The sequence below is a fragment of the Uranotaenia lowii genome, chromosome 3 (assembly GCF_029784155.1).
Source record: "Uranotaenia lowii strain MFRU-FL chromosome 3, ASM2978415v1, whole genome shotgun sequence".
Lineage (NCBI taxonomy): Eukaryota > Metazoa > Arthropoda > Insecta > Diptera > Culicidae > Uranotaenia > Uranotaenia lowii.
The window spans coordinates 194,336,346-194,364,160 of NC_073693.1; the positions used below are offsets into that span (position 1 = coordinate 194,336,346).

The window sequence follows — 27,815 nt, forward strand, 5'->3', positions numbered from 1 at the left end:
TTACAAAATAACTATTATTTTTATCAAAAACGTTGTTTTTAGTCAATTTCCGACCATTTGTATTAATTTTTAATTATTTTTAATAATTTTTTTTGGTGCATTTTGCACTTTTCTTGTTTAGTTTATAATGTTTGTTTTCTTTTGTCATATTTGCTGTTCTTATCAATCTTCATCATTTTTTAGTTTTTTTTGTCATATTCAGTGTTTTGTTTGAATTTGTTTTTTAACTTTTTTGAATTTTTCATCTTTTTGTTATTTTTGAGAACTTTATGAAATATTAAAAATTCTTTGGTTTTTATTGTTGCATTTTATCACCATTTCTGAACATAGAAACGTATTTATGGTGTTTGTCTTAATTTAATTTGGTCATGTTATAGCGAAAACTAAAAGGTAATGTTGTTTCTAAAAACCGTTCGATTTTGGCACATGTGCCAAAATCGGATGTTGCCAAAATCGAATGTTGCCAAAATCGAATGTTGCCAAAAACGAACGGGGTCTGTACTTAAAAAAGATGCATCCATTGCATCATAAATTTGATTTTCTCATTCTAGAACGGAGGTAGGACAATTCCAAGCGTAATCTGCACTTAACACCGAGCAGCCTTCTTTTCCAGTTCAATGATGTCAAATTTCATACAAATTTGAAGATCATTGAGCAATCTTTTGGAGATAACCAAAAGAGCTGCAACTCGGCTCAGAGCATTTTGGCAAGCAAAGCAACTATTTCATATCAGTAAAATCAATCAAAAATAATGTATAGGTATGTAAAAAAAGGTTTTTTACATACCTTTACATTATTTATTCAGCTTTACAGACTGAATAAATGTATGAAATTAAAGATTAACATAACATCGAGTACCGAGATGGGAATTAACCCATACCTTCAGTGGAATGTTTGAATGGTACGTTTGAATGACTTGTTCAAATTACTTCTTATTTCAGGCAATTGTTCATGTAGAACTGCTCACAAAACCGCTGCAAAAATTGACTCTTTGCTCCCATTTTTTTTTGCCTTCTGGGTCACTGGGTCAGATGATTTTATTGTTTCCTGAATTAGCACAACGCATTTTAATTTTGTATGGAAATTTGTAAGAATGAAAAAATTGTCGCATATAAAATTATCCAGTAAATTCATATAAGCTTGGAATTAAGTATGTCTTTAATTATAGGTTTTGTCTATTTTTAAGCTTCATTTTTCTTTGCTAACACGAGTAAAAGCGAAGTAGTTCATTGGAAAAGTTATAACCATTTCAAAAACAAATATCGGCATTCATTGAAAATTATTTGAAAACAGCAGGCTTTGCTTGCTACAGATTAAAAAAAAATCATGTAATGGTCTTGCCAAGGTTTTAAAAATAAACAAACTCATTTGCTGTGCAAAGCTGTTTTTTGCGACTTTTGATTTTCATTTTACACGTAAACAGCTTTCAAATTAGCGGTCAAATCGCTAACATTATTAAAATATATTTTGTTTTTTTTTTATTTAACATTGAATATCTTTTCCAAGGCAAAAGTAGGGTTTGTGGTTTGTCCACATGGAATGTAGGTAATGCAAGAATCAAGGAACATTTAAAATCCAAAGCTATGTTTTTTTTTATGTTTCAGTACATCTCTGCTGATTTTTAAATTAAAAATTTCGTTTTGCCATACAAAATTTCAATACAAAATTCAAACTCGTTGCGCTAATCGGGACTGAGTGAAACTCTTTCGAAAATTTTAGAGACAACTGTTAAAACAGGGTCGCAGTGAAACTACGTGGTTCTTTGAAGAAATCTAATTCAAACTTAACACTAAGGCGTACATATATCAAGGACATGATGGCTTGCATCATACAAATGCTTAATCCACCAGCCCACAGAAAGAGTACCTACTATATATGCCGTGACCGGGATTTCATCTCACGACCTCTGGCTTAGAAGACTTTAACGCTATCCTTTAGGCCACGGTCGGCAGCAAAAGCAATTTGTGGCACCAAAAGCAACCAAAAAAAAAGTCATGAGAGGTTTAAAAATTTAAAAATTTGAAATTTCGATAAAAAGCTTCCAGTGGTCTACTGTTCATGTACACACAGCACTAAAAACTCCTATAAAGCAACCACATTATACCATTCAATTGTTGCTTCAAAATTACACTTATTTTTATCAAAACACATTTCAAATTTATTGTAAAAAGTTGAGCAAACGAAAAAACACACTTATATTTTTTGGGTTGGAATTCCTATAAGCGCAATTCAGGTTTTGCTATGAAAATATCGAAATTACCGACATAACTGATGGAACAACCAAAGATTGTACATGATAATCATTGTGGGAAGTCAACCTGTTATTGAAAAAGTGTCAAACATTTGGTTTGGCATCTAGGTAACTGCATTATTCAAGGTTTTTGAGGTTTTTTTCCACCTGACTTAAAAAATTGTAAATCTTCATGATTTTTCGTTTCTTTCTGATATTTGCAGCCCATGGACTAATCCAGAGTTCATCTGGCAAGAATAGTCTTTAATTTTAAAATAGGACTTAGACATGGATTATAACCTGGATACTTTATAAATGATTGAAAATAAATCTAAAAAATGTGTGCGCTTTTACAGGAATTTCTAGCACTATTTACCCACAATGAATGCAAGACCTCAAAATTCCATACATACTCAAAATTAGACATGTACCGAATGCCGCCAAAATAAACGTTAAGCCGAATATTCGTCTCACAGAATAGTTGAGCTAAGAATGTAGCCGAATATGCCGAATAGGCCGAATAGTCCGAAAATTTTTTATTTATATTTATTCAATAACAGATTTGTCAAATTTTTCAAACGATTTTGAATAATTTATGAAATATCCTAATGTTATGTTGATAGAGCTACACAATCATCAAAAACTTATGGTACAGCAAAACATCTTAGGGGTATCTGTATACCTTCCACTGTAGATCGTACAGGAGAATGCTGACGAATATCGCGATTTTTACGATTTTTAATAAATTTCAAAATGATCATAAATTTTTGTTTAATCCTTCGATACGATTTTTACTCTGCTGCTGTGATTCAATGAAAACTTTAAATTTCAAGGTTTTTTTCTTTCTTTTTCCTTTTGTATCTTTAAGAATAAAGCCTAGATTCCGCTCAGATTTGCCAATTATTTTTTTTTTAAAATCGTCCTAAATTTTCCGACTTTGTGGATACGTTGTTATTATTTTGGAATTATTACTATATTCGAATTTTTTATTATTACTATTTTGGAAATATCTTACTAAAATTCGAACATAATCTAATTCGTTAGCAAATAAGAATTTTCAAATTGATTCGGCCGAATATTCGGTCGAATATTCTGTTGAGTTTTTAACAGATATTAAAAAGCAACAATTTCATTTTTGTTCTACTCCTTCTATCTTAATACTCCTTATGTTTTGTAATCGATTATTTTCAACCATCACATCTTCTTTAAGTATAGGTCTCTATGAATTTCAAAATGTCACCAATAGTTAGGACGACATCAGATGAATTATCGCTTATAGGGCGATTATCATCAAAGAGATTTGATTCCAGTGAAACCTGGGACAAAACATATCAAAACTACCGAGCTATTTGAAATAGCTTATTTTATATTGAATCAGATGAATTTAGAATTTAAGCTAGATATGTCTTCAAAATAGGTGCCAAAAAAGATGACTTTAACTTTAAGAATGCCATATTTTCTACTAAATGAATCTACACGGCCGGGTCTGGAAGCTTTTTTGAAAAAATTGTAAAAAAGGGCATATCTCAACAGCATCTAGGCAATATACTCTAAAATACAAGAGGATAAAGTAAGTAAATTACCTAACATTTAATGTTTTCATCGAATCACAGCAGCAGCGTTAGAATCGTAGCTATGGGTTAAAGAATAATTGATGTTTTTTCTTTATTAAAATTTACTCTAACAAATCGGTTTTTAACGCAAAATCTCAATTTTCGAAGAAAAATTAGGGTTGACTGAGCAAATAATCTGAATAAAACCAGGTATAATCCCGGTACCTGGCCACCCCGGTCAGATTTGACTTTTCTCGAATTCTTTATTGAATTTATGGACAAGCCTGAATATATAAAACAAAACTGGAATAATCGATAATCAAAGTAAAAAGCTATCTACAGTGAAATATACAAAGATACACCAAAGATCTTTTACTAAAACCATAAGTTTGCGATGATTTTGTAGCTTTTTCAACATTACTTTTGGATATTTTATTAATTATCCAACATCAGTTGAAATATTTGACAAGTCTGTTAGTGTATAAAATTTGATAAATAAGTATTCGGCATATTCGGCCTATTTGGCCGAATACTTAGCTCAACTATTCGGTGAGCCGAATATTCGGTTTTTTGGCGGTATTTGGCGCCGAATATTCGGCCGACCAAATATTCGGTACATCTCTAGTCTCAGATTTCACAAGAACCCATTCATCTTGTTGATAAACGCTTAGAAGCGACAAGTCATCTGATGTCCTTCCTGGATGAAAATATTCAACTCAAAACACAAGGGACATTATAATGGAAGAAATAGAAGATAATTGGAATAATCGCATTTGTTTCCTTCATTAAAAACTGAATAGAATATTCGACCGAATATTCGTTTGGCCGAATAGTTGAAATACTCAATATTCGCTATTCGGCCGTTCGCCGAATACCACTATTCGGTACATCTCTACTCGAAATCGAATCGAAAAAACAAATGTTTTAAAAACAATTTTATGAAAATTTTTAAACAGTTTTAGTGAATTTAGAAGAAGAAGATCGATTTTCATCAAATTTTCAAGTCATCTCACAACTTTATAATTTTTCAAAATTTCCACGGTTTCCACGCTGAAAGTCTTAAGTGAACGATTACTAACATCGCTCACCACCAATTAAATATGTTACATCTCAGTACATCATCAAGCGCTCACGAATAATTCCATAATAATCGTAAAACGGTGCAATCTCATCGGCAATCAATCTTCCGCTCAGCAGAACAGAACTATGGTGGATCCTAAATCAGTTCCTCTACCCTAGCAAGGATGCCTAAAATATACTTTCGATTCTCTGCTGTGTGGTTTGATTCTTTCTTTTTTATGACACTTGGGTTACGATTCGCCCTAAAATGTAATTATCATCTAACTGGTTCTTCTTCTCGAGAAGACGCGAATTCTCCTCGGTCTTACAGGACAAATGTGCTAGCTATTAGTAGGTAGGTACATATATATTAGGGGGAGCATCGAGTTAAATCGTTTGTACAAATTGCAATCGAAGACGTCGTGAGCTAAGAGCGAGAGGTTCAGGACAAACGAAAGCGACGACGACGACGACGACGACGAGTGCAATAATTAGAGAAGGAGTGACTGGCTCGAGTTTGAAAATTCCTTACGGCTGTAAATTGTCTTGGGGAGACTAATGGCTTCGTGGGGTTTTACTTAATCATCAAATTTCCGCCCTATCTAGCGTCCTGGGTAGGAAGGTTTTAGTGCTGCGCTTACCTGTGCCTGTGCCGGTTGAACCACGTTGCTGGCTTCGGTCGACATCCCGGGCTGGCTTAGCCTGATGGTTGTTGTTGTTGTTGATGCTAGAAGCGGTTAATTCATCAGTGTCATTATCAGAGCCAGCCCCACCATGGCTGCCCTTTTGCTGGATGGCACGTCTGTAGAGGTGTCTAGCAGCTGTCGTCATTAGGGCGGCCCCGCTTCGTTTGAGGCCGGAATTTGCGGCGGAGGAATTACCGTTGCCGGCACCGATTCCACTCCCAAGAGCAGCCGCGTTGGCACTTTGAAGATCGTATGAGGAGGACTTCCTTCGCATGTTCTTCACGTTCTTGATGAATGATTGACTGACTGTGGTGCCGCGAAGGAATTTGTCATTGTTGTTATCGGCGTCGTTATCGTCGGTTGCGAGATTGCCACTTCCCAGCAGCAGTGTGGCGATGCCTGTAGAAGACGTCGGTCTGGGGCGTCGATTACTACTACTACTATTATTATTGTTGTTGTTGTTCTTGTTATCGTGGTTGTTGTAATAGCGCATGGTGTGCGTTTGTGTTCCCTGTGGCATTGCCGCCACTGGGGACGACGTCTGCTTTCTGTCCACCGGGACTTCCTTTTCCGGAAGCTGCTGCTGCTGCGGTTGAGACAGTGGTGGCGTCGCGTTGAAAAACACATTCGGATTGTTTCTGCTGAAGTTGCCATTTGAATTCGAGGGGTTGGGGTAGTTGGTGCTAGTGCCAGTAGTAGCGCCATCATTTACATGCTGATTGCGACCGAACGTTCCCGTCGTCGATGTCGGCGGTTGGAGTTTTGACTGTTTGCCAAAAGAGCTTTTACGGTAATCATCGTCCAGATTCAACGAGTCGAAGTTGCTTGAATCATTTTCGTTTGGCAGATTGTAATGCGTCTCAGGGCCGCCAATTGGCGACTGGAAAGAACTTCTCGGTATCGTATGGCTATGGTTATTATGGTTATTCGAGGGAAGAAAGTACTGCCCTAAATTATTGTTATTAATATGTAGAATATTACTACTACTGCTATTTTCGTGTGTGCCACCAATGCTGATGATGTTGTTGTTGTGGTGGTTTTGGTTGTTTGCGCTGGGGTCTTCTAGAGGATCGGAGGATTGTGTATAGGATTGCTGTACAGTGGCCGGGGTGTTGGCCAAAATGGATGGATCAAAGGAGGAAAGGGACACTTTCGGGGTGGGTAGAATGATTTTATGGCGGCTATCATTGACTCGTTTCACATTGGACGACCTGTGTGAGCGATAGCGAGGTCCTACGGTTGAATCGTACGGCTTCTCGCTAGCGCTCCGTTCCAGGGCTTGCCTTTGGCGGGCCATCGTTTCGAAAGCGTGAATCACACTACCCACACGAGTCGTAACATCCGGAATTCCTAACGAGGGCCCACTGAACAGGTCACGCTGGTGTCGCAAAGCGCTCAGTACTAAATCGTTGGCATTACCATCACCGCCCAATTGCAGCAGATGATGATTGTTCTGGGTCGTCGGAAAAGTGTTGCTGTTGTCGTTGGGCAATTGTGTTGTCGACTGCACATATTTTACGGAGGGTCGCAAAATTCAAACCAAAGTTGGAAATGAAATGAAACGAAACAGAAATAAAAATCAAACAAGCTATTCAATCAAAAAAGGCACAAACAGAACTGAATGTGAATCATAAAAATATAAATAAATGAACTTTCGTTGTTTTTTTTTAGATTTTAAACTGGTTAAACCTTACCCACACAACCAAAATTTTGTTTACCATAATTTTCCGTAGCGTTGAAGCCCCTCTAAATTTGGTTTCACAATCAAGTGTTAGTATTTAGGTATGTTTTCGTGCAAGAAAATATATTAAATGGAAGTGCTAGTGATACAAAGCGGAATCGATTGAAGGTTTTTCTGATAAAAGATAATGATAAAGAGCAATTTAAAATCTTATAAAAATTTATAAATGAATTTCTTTGTTATTTTGAACATCGTTGAATAAAAACACACTGTGAAAGATACTTATACGCGAGAACAACTAATAGTATGTAACTAAATTTATCTTTTTTCAATTTTTTGGTAGTCATTTTCTCTTATTTTTGTTCCGAATTAAAATTGATACTTGTACAGAGGCGGACCAGCCTGCGGCTGAAAACTTTTCAAATAAAGACACACAAAAATTGATACTTTTAGGTGGTAAACAAAAAAAACCAACTAAGATGTATGAATTTTCTTACTAAGGATACTAATTTATCTCAGAAAAAAACTTAAATGATCTGACAGCAGAGAGAGCATTCGTGTGTTTCACTATTTATGTAGCACAGAGCTACTTTAAATTTTGTTACATCAAAGATGCCTACAACCTGTTTTGCTGAAGTTCAAATATGAAACAAGAAAATTGCCGTGAACATTAACCTTCCCTTGCGATTAGGGTCTAAATGACCCGAACTGTACTTTCTCGAAGCGATATCTCAGGAACGGATATATGAAATGAAATGATCTGACTTTTTTCTTAAATGAGGAGTTCTATAATTTCTCATTTTTAAAATTTTTGAAAGTGTTACCAGAGTCACCCAGCAACAAAAAAGGACAATTATTGATTGATTATAAAATTAAAACTACTCATAAACTGTACCATTTTGAAATCGTCCAAATGTCTCCTATCCGATGCTTCTTAAAAAATTGAGTGTTGATTTTTGTGGCCTTAATGCAAAAAGTCCTTAAAAAATGGGGGTTTTGCATCAAAGACAACTCATTTTGCTGAAGTCGTATTGAAAAACTTTTAATTGATAGATTGAGAGCTCATACTGAAATAATAAAAGTGCTGGGTTTAACAAACCACAGCTGGTAATTTGAAAATTTCATAAAAAAATTCAATGATTTTGTCACTATTTTTTCATGAGGATTAAGCAATTTTGATGTGAAAAAAGTTTGATAATCACTAATGTAGATGATTCAAAAATCGTAAAATTTATGAAACTCACTTCAGTAGTATTGAAGATAAAGTCAAAACAAAGTAGTAATCCGGGGCTATATGACCCTAATCGGCTAATTGTACTATTTATTTTAACCGCAAGGGAAGGTTAAAATGCATCATTAAAATTAAACCAGCCAAAAATATAGATACTTGCTGCATTCAAATGATGGTTCAATTTTGATTGCGATGGATATTTTTTGGTCAATATAGAACACAAACGATGTTCTGTTTATACATTTTTAGCTTTAACACATTAAGGACCGCAAAGAAACCTTAGTCGAAAAATACCAAAATTCGACTTAGGTTTCTTTGCGTCCATCTCAGAAGCCAGTAAATTTAATAAACTTAGTATCTATCCGTTATTCATAGTCTTGTGTTTCATTCTGTTGAATAAAGTTTCCCTATAAAGCTAATGACAAGTAGACTGAGCCGAATTGAGGTCATTTTCGAATTTTTCAAACCTTCCTCCAAGATTTTTTGGGTTTGATTGAACTAAATTCAATTTTATTCAATATGCTAACCCAGCAAACATGAAATCGTATCAGAAATGATAACTTAAGTCGTTTACAATAGTGTTGCGAATCGCAATTCACACTGCATAGTGAAAAGATCGTATAAAATGTCGTCTGAAGTCAGTTTAAATCGGTTATGATAGAAAGTCCGCCTTGTTTGTAAGTTTTGAAATGATTTTGCTCCAGCGCGGGCTTCAAGTGAGAAAAGTATAGTCATGTTCTTTCTGTAACAGCATTCTTCCGATAGGTACCTACGAATAAGGTGTTGGATAACGCTCAATTGCTGTAGTTTTCGCCGCTTAAGAAAGAAATTAACTTTATTTTTGTATATTGCTTCCACTTTGGTAGGTAAATGCTGTTTTTTTCAACTTTCATAGATCTTTCTTCAATGTATGTATATTAGACTGCCCCAAATTTGTATGGGAAATTCAAAACCTGTGAAATGTAATACGCTGCAGGCTAAAATTGATCCTAGGCCTAGTACAAGATCTCATGCCAAATTTGGGCCAGATCGGATCACGGGAAGGGGTCGCTCAACGAACCTGAAGTTTGTATGGGATTTTGAGACATTTTGTTCGGGAGAAACATGTAAAACCAGTTTTTCATCAATAACTTTGGTTCCCGTCAACCGATTTCTTTCAAAAACGGTTTTTCTTAAAGCCCAAACTAAGAAAAACATTTCCTCCGAAGACTGCGTTTTGATAAGAGTTAAGACAAAAAAGTTATTAGGCTTCAAAAATGGGCTAACTTTTTCAAGGAAGGTATTCATCACTGTTTATAAGTCGGGGCGGTAGAACATATTGACGCCTCATTAGCAGAGATGAATGCCACCTTTAAAAAAGTTAGCTCATTTTTGAAGCATAATAACTTTTTTGTCTTAGCTCTTATCGAAATGCAGTCTTCGGATGAAATGTTTTTCATAGTTTGGGCTTTAAGAAAAACCGTTTTTGAAAGAAATCGGTTGACGGGAACAAAAGTTATTGATGAAAAACTGGTTGTTCATGTTTCTCCCGAACAAAATGTCTCAAAATCCCATACAAATTTCAGGCTCGTTGAGCGACCCCTTCCCGTGATCCGATCTGGCCCAAATTTGGCACGAGATCTTGTACTAGGTCTAGGATCAATTTTAGCCTGCAGCGCATAACTTTTTCAAAAGTCGGATCATTTGGGGCAGTCTAATGTATATGGAACGTACATCAGAACAGCAGAAGAATATAGCTACACAAATGTGTAGCTGGGATGCTGGGAAAACTCGGTTATCTGATGAGATACTAACTTAAAATCTTCAACAAAGTTATTTAGCTGAAAATTTACCATTAGAAGATTTACAAATTTGCAAAAAAATGAAAGCTTTGTTCCAGAATTGGAAGAAAAATAAAAACGAAATAATTAAAATTTAATCCTGTAAAAGTTACTTCAAAATTCTTCAAAAACTTAAGGCCAAAACAAAGCTAAGGGCGTGAGAAATTCGAAAATTCCCCAAAATCGACTAATGACGAATGACCAGCTCAACAATGCCAATTCATTCGACGATGTTTTCTATTTGAATTGATCTGCTGAATCTGTAAACAAAATTGTATTTTGTAAATATCATAACCGCTTAAAAACAATAGGCTGATCAAATTATGTTAAAACAGTTTATTTTTTTAAAACTTCTATCGGCTTTTTTTTTCTATGAATTCTTCTTAAATTTAGCGCCTAGATTGAGTTACATGACTTGTTATACGATGTTTTAATTTTTACGATTACGAATCTTTTCGAAAGTTGCTGACTTTTTGCCGAACAGTCAAAAAACGATACAAAAACGATCCGAAGCGAATTTCGGTCTTCCTCCCCTGGATTTTACTGTTTCTAATGGCGACAAAAATGCGTCAATTCTTAAAGAAAGTTGTACAAGATTTTAAAACACATGTCAGCACTATGAAAAGTAAATGCAAGTTGGAATCTTTAAAAATTGCAATCGTTGTAAAGCTCCTTTTTCTAATCAAACGTAACTCTTCTATTCACGATATTCATTCATTAAACAAAAATCGATTTTTCATGTTTTTTTTATACAGAAACTGTTACAAATTTATTAGGGGAGAGGTGGGTATCGTGGGCCATGGGGAAACGTGGGCCACTTTGAATATCTCAGATGTGTGTTGAGATAAAAATCTCAAACCTACTGTCAACGTCGTCGCTTTGCGTGAGCATGTATTCCTATATGTTGTTGACTGAAATACGCATCATATGCTTCTTTTATTTATCAAGCTAAAAGAAGTTAGAAAAATGTACTTACATAATTAAAAAAACACTCGCTAACTTCATCGATGGGGAACCTAAAGTGCATAACAAAAATATGCTCATACGCTTATGATCTTAGTTTTGTCATGATCTTTCACGTGGAAAAGGAATTTTTGATGAAACATCAATAAGTCACACAAACGCAACCAATTGGCAAATCATAGCTTGTGGGGAATCGTGGGCCACACATATTGAATCACCTATATTTTTATGTTTTTATACACATTTGATATATGATTTTAATCACCGTAATTTGTATGATTATAATTTTAATGGCATGTGCGGCGGAATGAAAACTAGAGAGAGAATTTATTTTATAGAATTTGAAAGAAAGGTGGATAGACAGGCATTAGTGCGCCACTAGGAGAAAGCTTGATAGGTGTTGAAATTTTAGGCTAGAGGGCATGTTGATGAAAAGCTCCCATGAATTGCTCCCGCCTTTGCTCTGCATTAGCTAACTATACATGAGAAACCCAGATAGAACTGTTCTCGCATAAGGAAAGCTCAGTAGGCCCATGGGTTGCTCAGAGGGAGGCAACGTTACACGTTTTGTCTATGTATCGTGTGACCAACATCTTTTAAATAAGTGGTCGTGAATCTCGTTTTTAAGCTTTTTTTCCTCAGATTTAAGCTTTTTTTACCTTGAGAAGATAGGAGACGAAAGCTTAAATCTGAAGAAAAAAGCTTAAATCGGTCAAAACGAGAGAAATCAGAGAGGAAATCTGACAGATGTGCTCCATACGGTTTGAATAGCGTTGCCGCCGTCTGCTCGCTATACATGGGAATTCTCTTTCTGGGTTTCTCATGTATAGTTAGCTAATGCCAGACGGCGGCAACGCTATTCAAACCGTATGGAGCACATCTGTCAGATTTCCTCTCTGATTTCTCTCGTTTGGACCGATTTAAGCTTTTTCTTCAGATTTAAGCTTTCGTCTCCTATCTTCTCAAGGTAAAAAAAGCTTAAATCTGAGGAAAAAAAGCTTAAAAACGAGATTCACGACCACTTATTTAAAAGATGTTGGTCACACGATACATAGACAAAACGTGTAACGTTGCCTCCCTCTGGCTAATGCAGAGCAAAGGCGGGAGCAATTCATGGGAGCTTTTCATCAACATGCCCTCTAGCCTAAAATTTCAACACCTATCAAGCTTTCTCCTAGTGGCGCACTAATGCCTGTCTATCCACCTTTCTTTCAAATTCTATAAAATAAATTCTCTCTCTAGTTTTCATTCCGCCGCACATGCCATTAAAATTATAATCATTTTATACACATTCTGAACTCAAAAACCGGTTTACCTATCTGCAAAGTTTTCTTATGCCAAATGAAGAGTTATGAAAAATATTTTGTCCATCCTATATAAGAAATTTTGCCAAAACGTTCGCGAGACAGGTTTTTGAATCTATGCGATCATACACAGCTCTCTTTTTTATTTTACATCTGAAATTGCTTTTAAATAACGAAATGAATAAGGGAATCACAGTTTTGGGTCAACTCATGAACTTTGCATGTTATTTGGTCAATTTGGATTTGGTGGCCCACGATTCCCCACGATTTTTCAAAATCAAAAAAATATTGCTTTTTTTCAAACAGTCAGAATTTGGGGAAAATAACTTACTAAAAAAAATTAAAAAAATACCTTATGATACCTTGAAAATGTAGAAAACCATACCATTTTTTATTTTCATTTTATCTTTTATAATAACGAAGTTATGGAACAACGAAAAAAGTGGCCCATGATTCCCCACTCTCCCATACTATATGAAACGAAGGGTTAAGCCAGAAATTAACGGAATTGTTTCAACCAATAAAAAACAGATCATTTGGATCAGATGGAAATATTTATATCAGTACACCTCATGAGTATGGTAATGAAAAAGTCGTCAGCTATCATACTCAAGTCCATCCGTTTCCAAGCACCTGAGCTAAGAGTCCACCTCGTTTTATTTGTGATTTTTTGCTCCGATCCTGTGATTTCATCTTCTTACTCTATTTGGCGTCATTTGGGACAGGACATAAGGTGATTTTCTACCTTCAAACCACCCAGTGAGGGCTTCATACATGGGTGATGCCCGGTCCAAATGTATGGCACGGTAAACGATACCATTAAACTGTATTTTTCTTCGGCAACGACGAAAAAAGAGAAACGAAACAGAACAGAACCGCCATCAGGCAGAAAGAGCGCCAAGTCCCCGAAGAAATCTGTTCTGCCATCCTTGGGGCGTTGCGACGAAATTGAATTGTCTAGTCTATCTATAATATCGAAATCAATTTCCGTTGAGCAAATTTTCGAAAGCACTGGCCCTAGTTGTCCTGGGGTTGCAACATTGGCTTCGGCAACAACCGGAAAGCAAGAAGAGATGGAAAAAATGTAGTAAGAATCAGGTGAGCTCTCAGGGATAGCATCTTGCCTGATATACCTGATATACACCTTCACAGGTACATCCGAAATGTTTGAAGGTGTCCCAGTGGTAGTTAAATAGCGATTTCGTCCGGAAACACTTTTGGAGCAAAAATGATGAAAACCTAGGTGTGTATATAGCTCCCCAGAATACAGCTCAGTGCATGTAATTCCCTTTTTCAGCCTTGCAGGTGAGATTGGCAGACAGTATGGAAGGAATTCTTTTTTTTGGGGCCAGGTACCCATTCTCGAACGACACTAAACTGCACGGGAGGATGCATCCGTCTGGCTTTGCTGATTCTGGAAATTCTATGCAAAGCACGCCTGGGGCTTTTCACGAGGAATGTGCCAGCGTCAGAAAATGGCAAGCTTAAACCGGATGAGAACCTATTTATGTTCCTAGCCTTTCGTTCCCTGGCTCCGAATTTTTGTAGAAACTACCAGAGCCACCTTCCGAAAGGTGAGATGCAATTTCAATTGGCAGAGAATCTGACTTGCAGCGAATTTTGTCGTTTCAACCAGGTTTAAGGACAAATGCAATCTTTGTCATAATCTGAAATGTGTTGACTATTATTATAGTGTGTTGACACATCAACTGTTTGTGATTATTAACAATCGCACTCGATAGAATGAAGGTTGATTGTTGAAACATTTATACAGATGATAAGCTAAACCAGTGGTCCATATACATCGAGCTTTTCTATGTTTTGTGATGGAAGACAATAAAATGTTCAATAGGGTGGGTTGGTTTGCAACATTTTCGAATCTCAAAACACCTGTAATATTTAAAGTCACTTTTTCTTTTTCTTTTTCTTGAATATTTTGTTCTCACGCAATGCAAATGAAATTCAAATATATGGAGCTGTCTGGAAATTTCTCTGGCTACAACTTTACCCAAGACTGCAAAGCGATAGAAGTTGCGAGAATTAGTTATAGCGTCCCAAACAGAGGATTCGTTTTTTATTGAAAAGATTCTAGCACACTGCCAGATTTTCCGTCCAATTTTCAGAAATATGTCAAAAAAGTTATTGAGTTTAGAGTCTTTAAGTGTTCTGATGAAATGGTAGATTCCCTCTTGTGAGAAGAAGTAGGCTGTGGTTGAAAAAGGAAGTTGTTGACAGAAGCTCCGAAAAATAGAAAATTTAAAAACAAGTAAGAAAGTATTGTGAAGATCACTTTGTTTTAGAAGCTTGGAGGTGCCACTTATCAAAAAAAAAAAAAAAAATCCAAGCTTTGTTAGATTAGAATTTCCCAAGAATCGACCTCAATTGGCCCGAGATGGAAGATTTTGACCTACTGAATCCCTGAACACCTGACGAATGTTTTTTTTTCATTGGTGAGTTCGTTTCATGTTATAAAATGCAGCGAGTCAAGTGAAAAATGACAGATCCCTTGAATTGGTTTAAAATAATTTCGTTCAATTTTTCATCCATTCCAAGTTTGAAAATATTTTCAAATTTCTTAATCTAACCCTACATAATCATAAGAAGCGTTTAGCAGGGAACTTCACGCTTCATCCATCCTTTGTTCCAGTATCTTTTGCGTTTACATCACATGGTTGGCCTGGCCATAGTAGTATCTGCAATGCATGTTCTATTTATCAGATACAATGTTGAAAAGAAAAATGAAGAACGTAAGTTTTTCATTTTCCAGGATGCATACAAGTTTTGGACACGTTGGTGTTAGAAGAAGAAGAAGAAGTAGAAGAAGAAGAAGAAGAAGAAGTGTTCTGATGAAATGGTAGGCGCAGTCTTGGACAAAATTGTAGCCTAACCTGGATAAGTGAGAACTGGATAAAAGAGAAACCTTTAGATTTAAGTCAGATTATTCGCCTAGTTAGACCCGTCATTGTATAGCCTGAAACCTCTGTAAGTGATGTGAAAAACCTAACCAGTAACACAAGTAGGGTCAGCTACCTTACTTTGAACCCTTCAAGCGATGGATTTAATAAATCCATGGTTTTCTGATAATCGGAAGGGAGTTTAGTGTTTTACAGAAAATCCATCAACAGTTTATGATCTGGTCTGCAAGTTAATATGAGATTTTTTAACGTAAGTTTCTCTGTTGTTATTAGATTAACAAAGATAAGAATGATAAAAATTTCCATCTTTGAACCTACTTCCTGTTTGGTACTGGTCTGGTACCTATTATTGGACCTAGATCTAAAACACCTACAAATGGATTGTTTTTTCGAAAAACCATCAACAAATTAATGAAAATTTAGTTTTGAGTCAATGAATAAATATCACGAAAAAGTTTTTCAACTTATTTAATATCTAAAAACACCATCAATTTCTGTTATGAATATCTCGAACATTTTCTCTCCCAATCAGCACTGTCAGCAACACAATAGTTATAACTATTTTGTATTAGTTTCCCAAGCAACCAAAAGTCACATATTTACTTGAATGAAGGCAATGAAAGTTGGCTGGCAAAGAGAATTAACTACGTTTTACGGGACTTAAGTCACATAAAGGGCACAAAAGTGCTCAAAATGGGATTTGGTAAGTTACATAAAGGGCACAAAAGTGCTCAGAACGGGATTTCGTAAGTCACAAAAAGTGCATTTGAGTTTTAATTTCAGTTAGAACAACATTTAGGCTTGGTCCTGTGGTAACGTGTTCGATTCTCACCACGAAGGTCGGGGTTCGATCCCCAAGTTTTTTTTTTAAATAAGTAATTTAGTAATTGAGTGACCATTCTGATGCGATATATGTAGGAAATGTAGGAAAGAAGCAATTGAGCAATTGGTAGAGTTTGGAATCCGGCGCGTGGCATCATGGCGGCACCGGTACAGAACACAGTAAATAATCAAGAGAAAGTGATATGAATCGAAGCCAAGTGTTCAGTTGAGATAGAGAGAGATTTATGGCTTATTCTGCGATTTTCGGAAGCTTAATTAAGAGGCCGATGGAAGCTAAATAGAAGGTCATTGAGACTTGTTTTAGAACTTAAAAATATCAATAAGAACTTAAATTTTGAGCTGCAAAGAACGTACTTCATATCAATGATGGGTTTTTGTACCTGTTTTATGGGACTTTTGGTTGCTTGGGTTGTATACGGAAAAAAATGTGTGGCTATTCCAAAGACGTTGACATGATAATTTTACTATTTCTGCGTTATAGTATTTTCAACCACGCAAAGTATAACATCGATTTTTTTAAAGTGCGCATGAAACATTATTGAAATTACTATGTACCTAGTACTATGTACTATGTATCGAAAAGATAACTCTCAATGTTTGTTGTGGAAAATACTATGGTCATAATAATTTCATGATAATTTCTATTAAAACTAGCGTCCACATAGTAATTTAGACATTGTGGCACCAATTCATATCAACAAATTACTACGCACATGATACTTTTGAGAACAAAACATATTTGACTAAAAACATCAGTGCGTATGGTTATTTAACTATGGTAAACATTCTTGTTGTTAATACTAATTAATGATCATTAATTTCCAAACCCGTGAATAAACAATCAAATTTTGAGCTGCGTTCAAGTTTCATAACTTTGAAAATCTTTCCAGAGCATCGTGAGAACACACTAGCATTGACCGACGTGTGTTGGAAGTGTGAATTTTGATGTTTTCAATAATGTTATATAATGCATGCATACAAATAAACAAACAAACATGCATATTAATTTTATTATTTAAATCAAGCTCGTCGCGCATACTAATCTTTATCATAACACATACTAGTTTCATCATGAAACATATCGATTTTACTAGTCACGAAGTAAGACAATGCATAATTTCATTGACAATTTTTCTAAGACGTAGTCGAACTTACTATGTGCAGCCAAATTGAGTACATGGTAAAATAGCTTTAGGTATTATAAACAACTAAATATATTTGACTCAAAAATATTGACTAAACATATTTGTCTCAAAAACATTTATACCACGGATTTAGTAGTTTTACTATGCTTTTTTTTGTGTGTAGTTTAATTACATGAACTGCCGTTCCAAGCAAAATGGTCCCATGTAAAAAAACGTGGAAACGAGAAAATCGCTATTGAAGTTATATTTACTATTTTTCTCACAAACTTTCTATCGTATTAAAAGCTCGTAAAGTTTCTGGAACTTTTATTTGAAAAATACGTTCCTCTTTGTTTATAAAAATGTATAGTTGAGGATCAATTTTGTAAGTAGTGCTTATCGAAAAGATTTGGCGAAAATTTCTCTAAATAATTTAATTTAAATTTTAGTATGTATTTTTTCCGATGAATAACATTATATTCACCAGTTTAAATTTATCTTAAGAGACTTTTTTGATGAAATTTGCCTTTTTATAGTATTTTCTCTATTGTGACATGGTGGCGTAGAAATATCAACATAGTGACAACCATCTTGACAAAAGTTTCGTTTAAGTTCAGAACAAAGTATACTTGTTTGTGTTTTCATTCAAAAGGTAGCACTAAAAGAGACCATTTCCAGCAAAAAACTGAAAATGACCCAAAAATCACATGCGACAGTTTTGCTTGGAACGACAGTTAAGCTGACAAAAATGTTGGAAAGGCTCTAGATATTTAAGTTCGAAATTATGCTTTTATAGATACTCGTAACTTAATTGATTGGTTAGTACGGATAAGCACTTTTGGTGACATCAGGTCTAAAAATGGAACATTCTGGTTGAAAGTGTGCTATGTTTAAACCCTTTTCTGATTTTCCGGGTTTCCTAAATTTCTTTTTATTTCTGGAAAATAAGTACAGTAGTTTTTCGATTTTATCACTGTTCGATTTTTCAATACTCCCTAAATTCACGCTCGGTATGACCACGGTTATTGTTTCGATTTTATCGCGTTGTTTTTGAAAATCATTCAGAAATTATTGGCCATTTTTCCATTTTTAATTCAAGTTTCGCCCAATTCACGGTTTGCCATTAACACGGTGAATTAAGCGTGATAAAATCGAAAAACTACTGTAATATAGTCCATACTTCTAAAGCGAAAGTGGTTTCTCTTCAAACTTTGGCTTGGACAGTTGAGAAATGAGATTTTAGCTTATGCACTCTGATTTCTCAAAATGTCCCTCACTAATTGAGCTATCTGTTTTGCCACTGAAAAAAAGTACATTTTTGAAAAGGTTGTTCATTTCACCAGAATTTCTTTCTTCGGCTAATAACGGTATGATGTGATGGAGGAAGAATAAGATTTCATTGTTCGCATATGATTATCATAAATCTTTGACAGCAAAATGAATTATTCAAAATTTTCGGCACTTTAGAACAAAAGTAGGCTCTAGGCCCAAAGTAGGGTCACTCACCCTGCAGCAGGGACATGTCGTTTCTATAATTCGTTTCGATTGTTTTACAAATTAATTTTTCTTTCATAAACTTTGATCTAAAGGTCCATTGAAGAGGGTTCGAGCTGTAAAAGATCTATAAACACTAACTTTAACAAATCACTTTTGAATTACAGCAATCGAAAGATTCCCTTTAATTCAACCAACGGTCTTACCGATTGCTTCGATTCAGTAGAATTATTCAACCTAGTTGGCTCACAACACATATTAGAGTGAAAATCTCTTTTGCTGTATATAGAAACTCGTTTTAAACAAGGGAATATTCTATTTGTTCAAGTAGAATTTTATATTATGTTGAATTTATTCGTGTTTTATGCAAACATTTGCTTTTTGAATCCCATTCATTTAATTTTCCGTTACATAATGTGTTACAGCTTCCTGTAAAAATTTTACTAGAATCTCTTAAGAAGATATTTTCCTGAACCTATCAGAGATCATAGGTAAGTTAGAAACCTCTTTGAGCGAGAAATAATGTTCTGTTCCTTGGATTCTCGCTTATTTATTCAGGTTCGACTGTATTGGAATTTCATTCGCATCGCGAGGGAACAAAATATTCAAGAAAAATAAATTCCGTACAAAACCTCAAATCAAACCATGGGTACCAAAATCTCATTTTAAAACTCTGCAAAAGTTCTGTCGTTTGTTTTGACCAAAATGGAAACTTTTAAGATTACAGGCGTTTTGAAATTTGAGTAAGATGCAATTCAACCTACTTTAATGTTCAATATGGTAAGTTTGAATCAAGATGCATGTGAATTTTTTTTTTTACAATGTATTTATTTCAAACGGCTCATACACTGGGTTTAAAGGAGCCAAAATCAGTTTTTATTACGTTTTATAGTTATTCTCTAGTAAATACTATTGTACATAGCAGATAGAAAAGTAAAAGTATTAAAGACGTAGATCGATAGATTATGCATGTGATTTTATCAATAAAATAAATGGAAAATTGTCTAAGGCGCTGTAATTTTATATCTGCCGGACTTCTTCGGATTCTCTAACCCTTCCAAGAACTGATTTTAAACAGTTTAGCTTAGTGTTTAACATAGGAATAAAGTGAGTAGAGTCTACAGTTTATTTTCTCAGAGTGGAAAACAAGTTAGATCCCGGTTAATCGTAATATTCACATGACTAAGGTTGCCTGATTTTTTTCAGTTCGTATCCAGGCCGGACAAATCCAGGCAAATTTGACCAAAACCTAGAAATAAATCATAAAAATTCAAGAAAAAAATTGATTTTTTTTTCAACACAATTTATCAGCAGATTTGAAATCGTTTATTAGGCTTTAAAAAACCTTTCATGATTATTTTCGCATAAATAAAAAAAATTACAACACAATCTGTATTTTTTCAAGTTTGATTTGAGAATGAGAATGAGGGGGATTTCCAATTAAATCCGGGCAACCGGGCCGGATCGGACTTTTTTCAAATTTTATATTGAATACCCGGGCAATCTGACAATCTTACACATGACAAATCCACATGATTCATTGGATTTCAATATTTGGAGATGTGTTTATTAAGGTAGTAATGTAAATTTATCTTCAAATACATAAACCGACCCTGCATTGATTGGCCTTAAAAACTTTCCTGTGCAAAATTTCCACTCGATCGGACTTGATTGAGCTTAAAGTTTCGATACTTTTACCTTCAAAAATCCCCTGAGAAACGACTAAAGAAATTCGGGGAAAACGAAATTTTTTGTAATATTATTTTGAAATATTATTAGAAATTTGACTTTTTGAGTCTTTCCTAAAAAACCGGTGAATGTCAAAAGAAAATTTAGGAATTTTTAGCATAAAAATAGATTACGAATCGCCGTAACCTAGGAAACATGAAATCGTATCACTCAGTGTTCGGCATTAAAGCGCTAATCGCTAATTTGTCTGCTCCGTTTTTGTTAGATAATTATCGTTTCCGTTTATTTTCTCACCAAACTTTTGAGCCAGCAGATAGACAAACGCAACCACAAGTAATCAGTCAAGGAAGAATGCTGATACATGCTTTTTTCTAGTGCCTGGCGTTAAATCGCTAATCGCTAAATAAGTCCGCTACTTTTTTGTCCACAAATTTATTATCTTACGGGATTTCAGTTGAAAAAAAGGTAAACAAACACTACTAGGTGCAATCTTTCAAACAGGAATGCTGATAAATGTTATTTTCTTTAATGTGATGGAGTTTTTTGAGCCGTAAGTTCTCCAGAAATAAAGTTAAGAAATAAATATCAAAACAAAAATGTAGCGGACTAACTAGCGAATAGCGTTTTAATGCCGACCTCTGTTACGGTATCAGAAATGATAACTTAATAATAGTGTTGCGACTCGCAATTCCAACTTTATAGTGAAAAGTTGGTATAAAATATCGTCTGAAGTCAGTTTAAATCGGATATGGCAGAAAGTCCGCCAAGTTTGTAAATTTCGAAATGATTTTGCTCCCACGCGAGCTTCTAGTGAGAAAATCTTCGTAATGTTCTCTCTAAAACCAGCAGTGTAACGATTTGAAGTCTATGAGAGCATAAGCTCTCTTGCATTCTTCAATTGGTGTAGTTTTCGTCGTTCTGGAAAGAAATCAAATTTATGTATGTATATTTCCTCCACTTTGATAGGTAAATGCTGTTTTTTAAACATTCATATCATCATTCTATAATGTATATGGAACGTATATCAAAACAGCTTAAAAATATAGCTTCAAAAATGTTTGCTGGGAAGTCTCATAAAACCCATTTGAATGTTTCTAGAAAGTCTGAGACTCAGTTTTTCACTAGAGAATACAAAAAATAATTTAAATTAAATTTACAAATAAATATCGAATATGGAACGAAACTGACAAAAGTTTGCTATTTTTGCCACCTTGCAATTTTTCATAACTTTTGTGATTATCATACTTATAAATTTCCTAATTTTTTCATACTTTAGGTTTTTGTCGTTTTTAACAATTTTTTCTCGCTTAGGTGATGTTTGAGGGTAAAAAATCGAAGCTTTGTACACTATCTTCTAATCAAGTCCAATTTAGCTGAAATTTGGCGCATGTCAGTTTTCTGGCGCCCTAATATATGAAAGCTGTGTGAAATTATCACTCATTGATTTGATAGCCAAGGAAGCGGTTTCTTTAAAGCGTCCTAAGTGTTAGAAAAGTGCTATTTGTATGGCTTTCTGCTACAGTTCTTCTTATGTGAAGTATAAAAATTGACGAATGATTTTGATGGTGTTCTCAGTGAAGAAATTCAAAAGAAAATGGATCGACTTAGCTTATCTAGCAACGATAATGAAAATTAACCGAGCTCGAAACGATTTTCTGCCATCGGGACTCGCAACTCAGATATAAAAAGTTAATGTCGATCGTTATCCCTTTTACAGAAAATCATTCAAAGGGAAAAAGCATTGGGCTGGCTGCCGTTTCACATTTCTGCCTCGAAATTTAGCAAAGCGTCTTTTTTCCTGGGATGTCCCGTTCTTTGTAGAAACTCTGCTATCGCATTTTCCACCAATTTCCCCTTAATTACTCCATCATCAGCTGGGTAAATAATTGAAAATTATCATCAAAGCATTGTCGTCGGTCAGACCAGCCGTACAAATTTGTGACAAATGGAGCCATCATCGCAAGAAAAGTAGAAGGGGTGGTGGGGTGGCACCGAAAAAAAATCACGAAAACTGATGAAACACGAAACAGTGGATGGGGAAAGAGAATCGTCATTTCTCTTTGACAGCGGGAGCCAAAGTCCTTTGATGTTTTGCACTTCTGTATTCTCTAGCTGGAGCTTTGGCGAAGACTGTGCCAGAATGCGTGGGTGTATATGTGCTTTTGGCCGCTCTTTCTTGTACTGCTAAAGGTCGGTGTTTCGCCTCAACAAGTTTTGTGTACATTTCAATAGATTTTATCTTTTAATTAGTTTCCCTGCCAAATTGTGGTCCTGCCGATTGGGGATGAACTTCAAAATTATAAAGACATGCCATCGATTTGGCAGCATGTACAGGACTTAACATGATTTTGGCTTAGCAGAAGGTTTCATTTCAATATTTAGATTGAATAATTAAAACTCAAGATTAAGCTTTCCTAATCCAAAGTACTAAGTAATTAATTCTAAAAAAATAATTTAAAACCTTTGCAAAAATAACTATAATAAGTCAAGTTTCAAAACTATATAATCACAAAAACATGAAAAACTCAACAGTATTTGATTAAGATAAATCAAAACATGACTTTCAAGTTTAATAACTCTCACGTGATGGATAAATATCTTTCATCAGTTTACGATGGATAGTAAAACGGTTTAGAGATTTCCATTCTGCTTCATTAGACCGATTCATTCAAAAAAAATTATTTTAGAATGGAAGAGAACTTAATAAAATGATAGTATGATTTTTCTTGAAATTATTCATTTGTTCACGTTTTACTGCAGTGAGTTTTTATGTTCTTTCGGATAGTTGTAATTCAACATTTTTCCATGTTGAGAAAATTTTAAAATAAAATCGACTAGCTCTGTGCAAAAAAATACAAAAACTTGAATCTTCTTACTGCGTCACCGTGGAGAAATCTTCAGGCCATTAGATGTCACTGGAGTGGGACACATTATGAGCGTCCATTACTTCTCCACACTACATACCTACACATTACACACGACCCATTTGAAATTTCTTCTTTCGTTGAAAGCTAGAGAGGTTTTCCGTTATTTGTGTTTAACTACATAAATCACATGAAGATTTTAGATTCCAAAGAGATGAACTCTGAATTCGGTACAGAAGCGTTTGAGGGTATGGAGAGGTGGAGTATGCAGAAAGAGCTTGAAGCAGCAGGAAATCGAAACGGATATTTTGATTTGTGCAGCACAGTTGCTGGCACCGTTTCCGGTTCGTTTTCCTTCCGGTAATACAAGATAATTGCGTGTGTGAGTTTGTAGATGAGTGGTTTTCATGTTTGTGCAAAATGAGAGGAAAGGAAAAGTGCCTGGAAGCTTGTTGATAGAAGCCGAGTGTTTGCTCCAACATACCGCTAAGACCTTTAACTACGTATAAATGTATAAAGTTTCACCACGGCTGGCGTGGAAAAATGGTGAAGTTGGCGTGACAGAACACTGCAGTTAATGTGTTTATTTTTAGTGGCTATATTTAAATCAGAGTCAAATAAAGAGAACAAAGAAAACAAAAACGAAAACAAATAAAAACGTAGGCGGGATGTATATTTAAAAGTGCATGAAATGTGTCGGCCCAGTCGTTTTCTGCTTCGGTTGTTTTTTGTTCATTTTGTTATGTCCATCGGAAGTGCCCCTGCGGGTGAGTGTGGTTGCACAGTGGTTCGTGATGGAAGTGAATACATTTACTTTGTTAAGAATCTTCTTTTTATCTAAATGAAATATTGAAGAAATGCTGAAAATAAACAATTCTGACTATTTTCAGTTATTGGCTTTGGCACTTGCTTTTTTACTTTCTAATTCTTGATTCTTAATGAACTGAGAATGATAACTCAGAACTAGAACTTAGAACTAGAACTCAGAACTAGAACTCAGAACTAGAACTCAGAACTAGAACTCAGAACTAGAACTCAGAACTAGAACTCAGAACTAGAACTCAGAACTAGAACTCAGAACTAGAACTCAGAACTAGAACTCAGAACTAGAACTCAGAACTAGAACTCAGAACTAGAACTCCGAACTAGAACTGAGAACTAGAACACAGAACTAGAACTCAGAACTAGAACTCAGAACTAGAACTCAGAACTAGAACTCAGAACTAGAACTCAGAACTAGAACTCAGAACTAGAACTCGGAACTAGAACTCAGAACTAGAACTCAGAACTAGAACTCAGAACTAGAACTCAGAACTAGAACTCAGAACTAGAACTCAGAACTAGAACTCAGAACTAGAACTCAGAACTAGAACTCAGAACTAGAACTCAGAACTAGAACTCAGAACTAGAACTCAGAACTAGAACTCAGAACTAGAACTCAGAACTAGAACTCAGAACTAGAGAACTCAGAACTAGAGAACTCAGAACTAGAACTCAGAACTAGAACTCAGAACTAGAACTCAGAACTAGAACTCGGAACTAGAACTCAGAACTAGAACTCAGAACTAGAACTCAGAACTAGAACTCAGAACTAGAACTCAGAACTAGAACTCAGAACTAGAACTCAGAACTAGAACTCAGAACTAGAACTCAGAACTGGAACTCAGAACTAGAACTCAGAACTAGAACTCAGAACTAGAACTCAGAACTGGAACTCAGAACTAGAACTCAGAACTAGAACTCAGAACTAGAACTCGGAACTAGAACTCAGAACTAGAACTCAGAACTAGAACTCAGAACTAGAATTCAGAACTAGAACTCAGAACTAGAACTCAGAACTAGAGCTCAGAACTAGAGAACTCAGAACTAGAACTCAGAACTAGAGAACTCAGAACTAGAGCACTCAGAACTAGAACTCAGAACTAGAACTCAGAACTAGAACTCAGAACTAGAACTCAGAACTAGAAATCAGAACTAGAACTCAGAACTAGAACTCAGAACTTGAACTCAGAACTAGAACTCAGAACTAGAACTCAGAACTAGAATTCAGAACTAGAACTCAGAACTAGAACTCAGAACTAGAGCTCAGAACTAGAACTCAGAACTAGAACTCAGAACTAGAACTCAGAACTAGAGAACTCAGAACTAGAGCACTCAGAACTAGAACTCAGAACTAGAACTCAGAACTAGAGAACTCAGAACTAGAGCACTCAGAACTAGAACTCAGAACCAGAATTCATAATAAGAACTCAGAATTAGAGTTCAGAATTGAAACTCAGATTCAGAATCAGAACTAAGAATATAAACTCAGAATTTGAATTCAGAATCAGAACTATAAATTAAACTTCAGAATAAGAACTCAGAATCAGAATCCATAACCAGACCGATATCAGAATCATTTTGTTATTGTTATTGTCTTTTCAGATTTGAAATTCATTCAAAAAATAGGCCAAATTTTTAGACAATCCATAACAGGACAGGATGGACCTTTTGCAATCTTTTTGCAATCTTACTTTAAAAAACAATTGTCGATGTATGACACTTGATAAAATTGTAAAAACCACTGTGACTGTTGTCCAATTGTGTGAACCTGTGTCGGTGCAGCTACTGGCTGGTGAGTGGTTGGTAACTTTGTCAGTGGGACTCATGATGATGATGATGATGATAATGATGGCGATGGCGATGGTGTGCGGAGTGTGGTTTTATTCGGTTGACCTGTGTGAGAATGTTTAATTTTGAGTTTTGTCAGTTTCATACTCCTATTTGCTTTTCCGTATATCTACAGTACGTTTTCCCCCTGCAGAAGTCGTTACACGTGGAAGTTGAATACAGGAGTATGTATGATTTTTATACACATTTTTGACACTTTTAATTTTTGCAGTTACACCGGCAAGTGAAATATTATTTTGCCATGTTTGCCTGTTTGTTTCGCTTCCTCCAGAGGGCATTTTCGTCAAGTTGGAAAGGGGGGAAAAAAGAAGTCACTTTAGTGTGTTGAAATGTCCCTATGCAAGTTTTTTTACTTCCCTAAACCTTTCCACGCTTTGGTTGTTATTTTTGCTTCCTCTCCGTGGAGTAGAGTGGAATATGAGATGGATTCTATTTCCCTATTTTTCCTCCGCCTTTGCTACTGTTGTTGCTCGATTGTTTTTGCTTGTTCGAGAGCTAACTATTTTTACTGTTGTTGCTATTTAATGGTGGTTGAAGTTGGTGCTGCTGTTTCTGACTATTGTGTTTTTTAGCATGTTGCTGTTGTGAATGTGGTGGTGGTTGTGATTTATTTGCGTTGGTTGCGGTCAACATTGGTGGAGGAAGGGGATTGGGATCGGGTGAGGTGGATTCTGTTGGCGAGGGTGGATTGGAGTCTGTTGCCAGTGGCAAAGGTGGGGGTGGTGGAGTTTGCAGTAGCAGCATTTGTGACTGTGATTTACTTTTGTTATGCTTTTTTATCTCATAATTTTGCACGTTTTGCATCTCGGCTGGCGAAAGTTCGCAGCTTAATTTTCTGCTCTTGTAGTTTGCTACTTTGGCATTATTGTTGTTGCAGTAGTACTGAGCCGTTTCGTACTCATTCCGGTTCTCGTGCTTGGCTTTCGATTTTGACTTGGATTGGTTGGAATTTCCCGATTTGGTGGAAGAATAGTGATAGGTGGCATAGTGGTTGTGTTTGTGTTTGTGTGGTTCACTTTCGATATTGTGTTGGTAGTGACGATCGTGTTGCTGATGGTGATAGTAGTAGATATCGTGGTGATTACTATCACTGCTATTACGCGCGCTCGTGACTGGCACGTTTCGTTCCCGCTAGGCTACATGATTGCCAAATGTCCGCAGAACGGGCATCGTCTAAATTGGTGGAATAAAAAAGCATAAGAAAAGACAGTGGAATATATAATCATATATCAACTGTGGCGCTTCATTCTAATCGGTGGATTCTAATGAAATTCCATACAACATCACGAATCGTTTGTTAAATTACAGCCTTGGATCAACTTGCAATATCATTGGTATATTTCACGCTTTCAAAGACAATTTCCCATTTTTTATTTCCAAATGGCAATTGTTACAATTCTGTGTACCTATTCTATACTTTTGTTTTGCGTTTATGTATATTAACTTGTTGCTCCTACACTACTTATCGTTATAACTACTCTCGGTGTTTCCAAACCTTTGTTGAAAACTTTCCGGAAACTTTCATCGAATCGAATCAAAGAACTGTTGACTGATTTGAACATGATACCTATTCTGGCAGGCAATTGTTTTTATGATATACCAAATGAATGACAATGTTTTTATATATTCAGTCTAAATCATGCAAAGCAAACTCGACGACCTCATCGTAAACTCCAAGGTAGCAGGTCT

At 35.5% G+C, this 27,815-nt stretch overlaps 2 protein-coding genes across 2 annotated transcripts in view; both read right to left on the reverse strand.

Moving 5' to 3' along the window:
• Positions 1–5,427: 5,427 nt before the first annotated feature.
• On the reverse strand, positions 5,428–26,870 carry LOC129752969 (putative uncharacterized protein DDB_G0282133). The gene is made up of 3 exons (XM_055748760.1): positions 26,636–26,870; positions 18,916–18,938; positions 5,428–7,032 (listed from the first exon to the last, which is right to left on the reverse strand). Exons 1-3 carry the CDS (start codon positions 26,868–26,870, stop codon positions 5,428–5,430), a joined length of 1,863 nt encoding a protein of 620 aa, XP_055604735.1.
• The window catches only part of LOC129758141 (B-cell receptor CD22), a 504,009-nt gene continuing 502,797 nt past the window's right edge, over positions 26,604–27,815 (reverse strand). Inside the window, exon 13 of the mRNA XM_055755606.1 lies at positions 26,604–27,299. Within this exon, the coding sequence (XP_055611581.1) occupies positions 27,258–27,299 (42 nt within the window). The 3' untranslated portion in view covers positions 26,604–27,257. The remainder of the gene's footprint in view (positions 27,300–27,815) is intronic.

What these genes read in the sequence shown, in the direction of transcription:
- LOC129752969 (XM_055748760.1), bottom strand. Translation starts at nt 26,870, where the DNA reads ATGCTGCTACTGCAAACTCCACCACCCCCACCTTTGCCACTGGCAACA. An exon ending in ACCATTAAATAGCAACAACA is followed by an intron (nt 18,939 to 26,635) that starts GTAAAAATAGTT and finishes AACGAATTATAG; the next exon opens with AAACGACATGTCCCTGCTGC. An exon ending in CGACATGTCCCTGCTGCAGG is followed by an intron (nt 7,033 to 18,915) that starts GTGAGTGACCCT and finishes AAATATGTGCAG; the next exon opens with TCGACAACACAATTGCCCAA.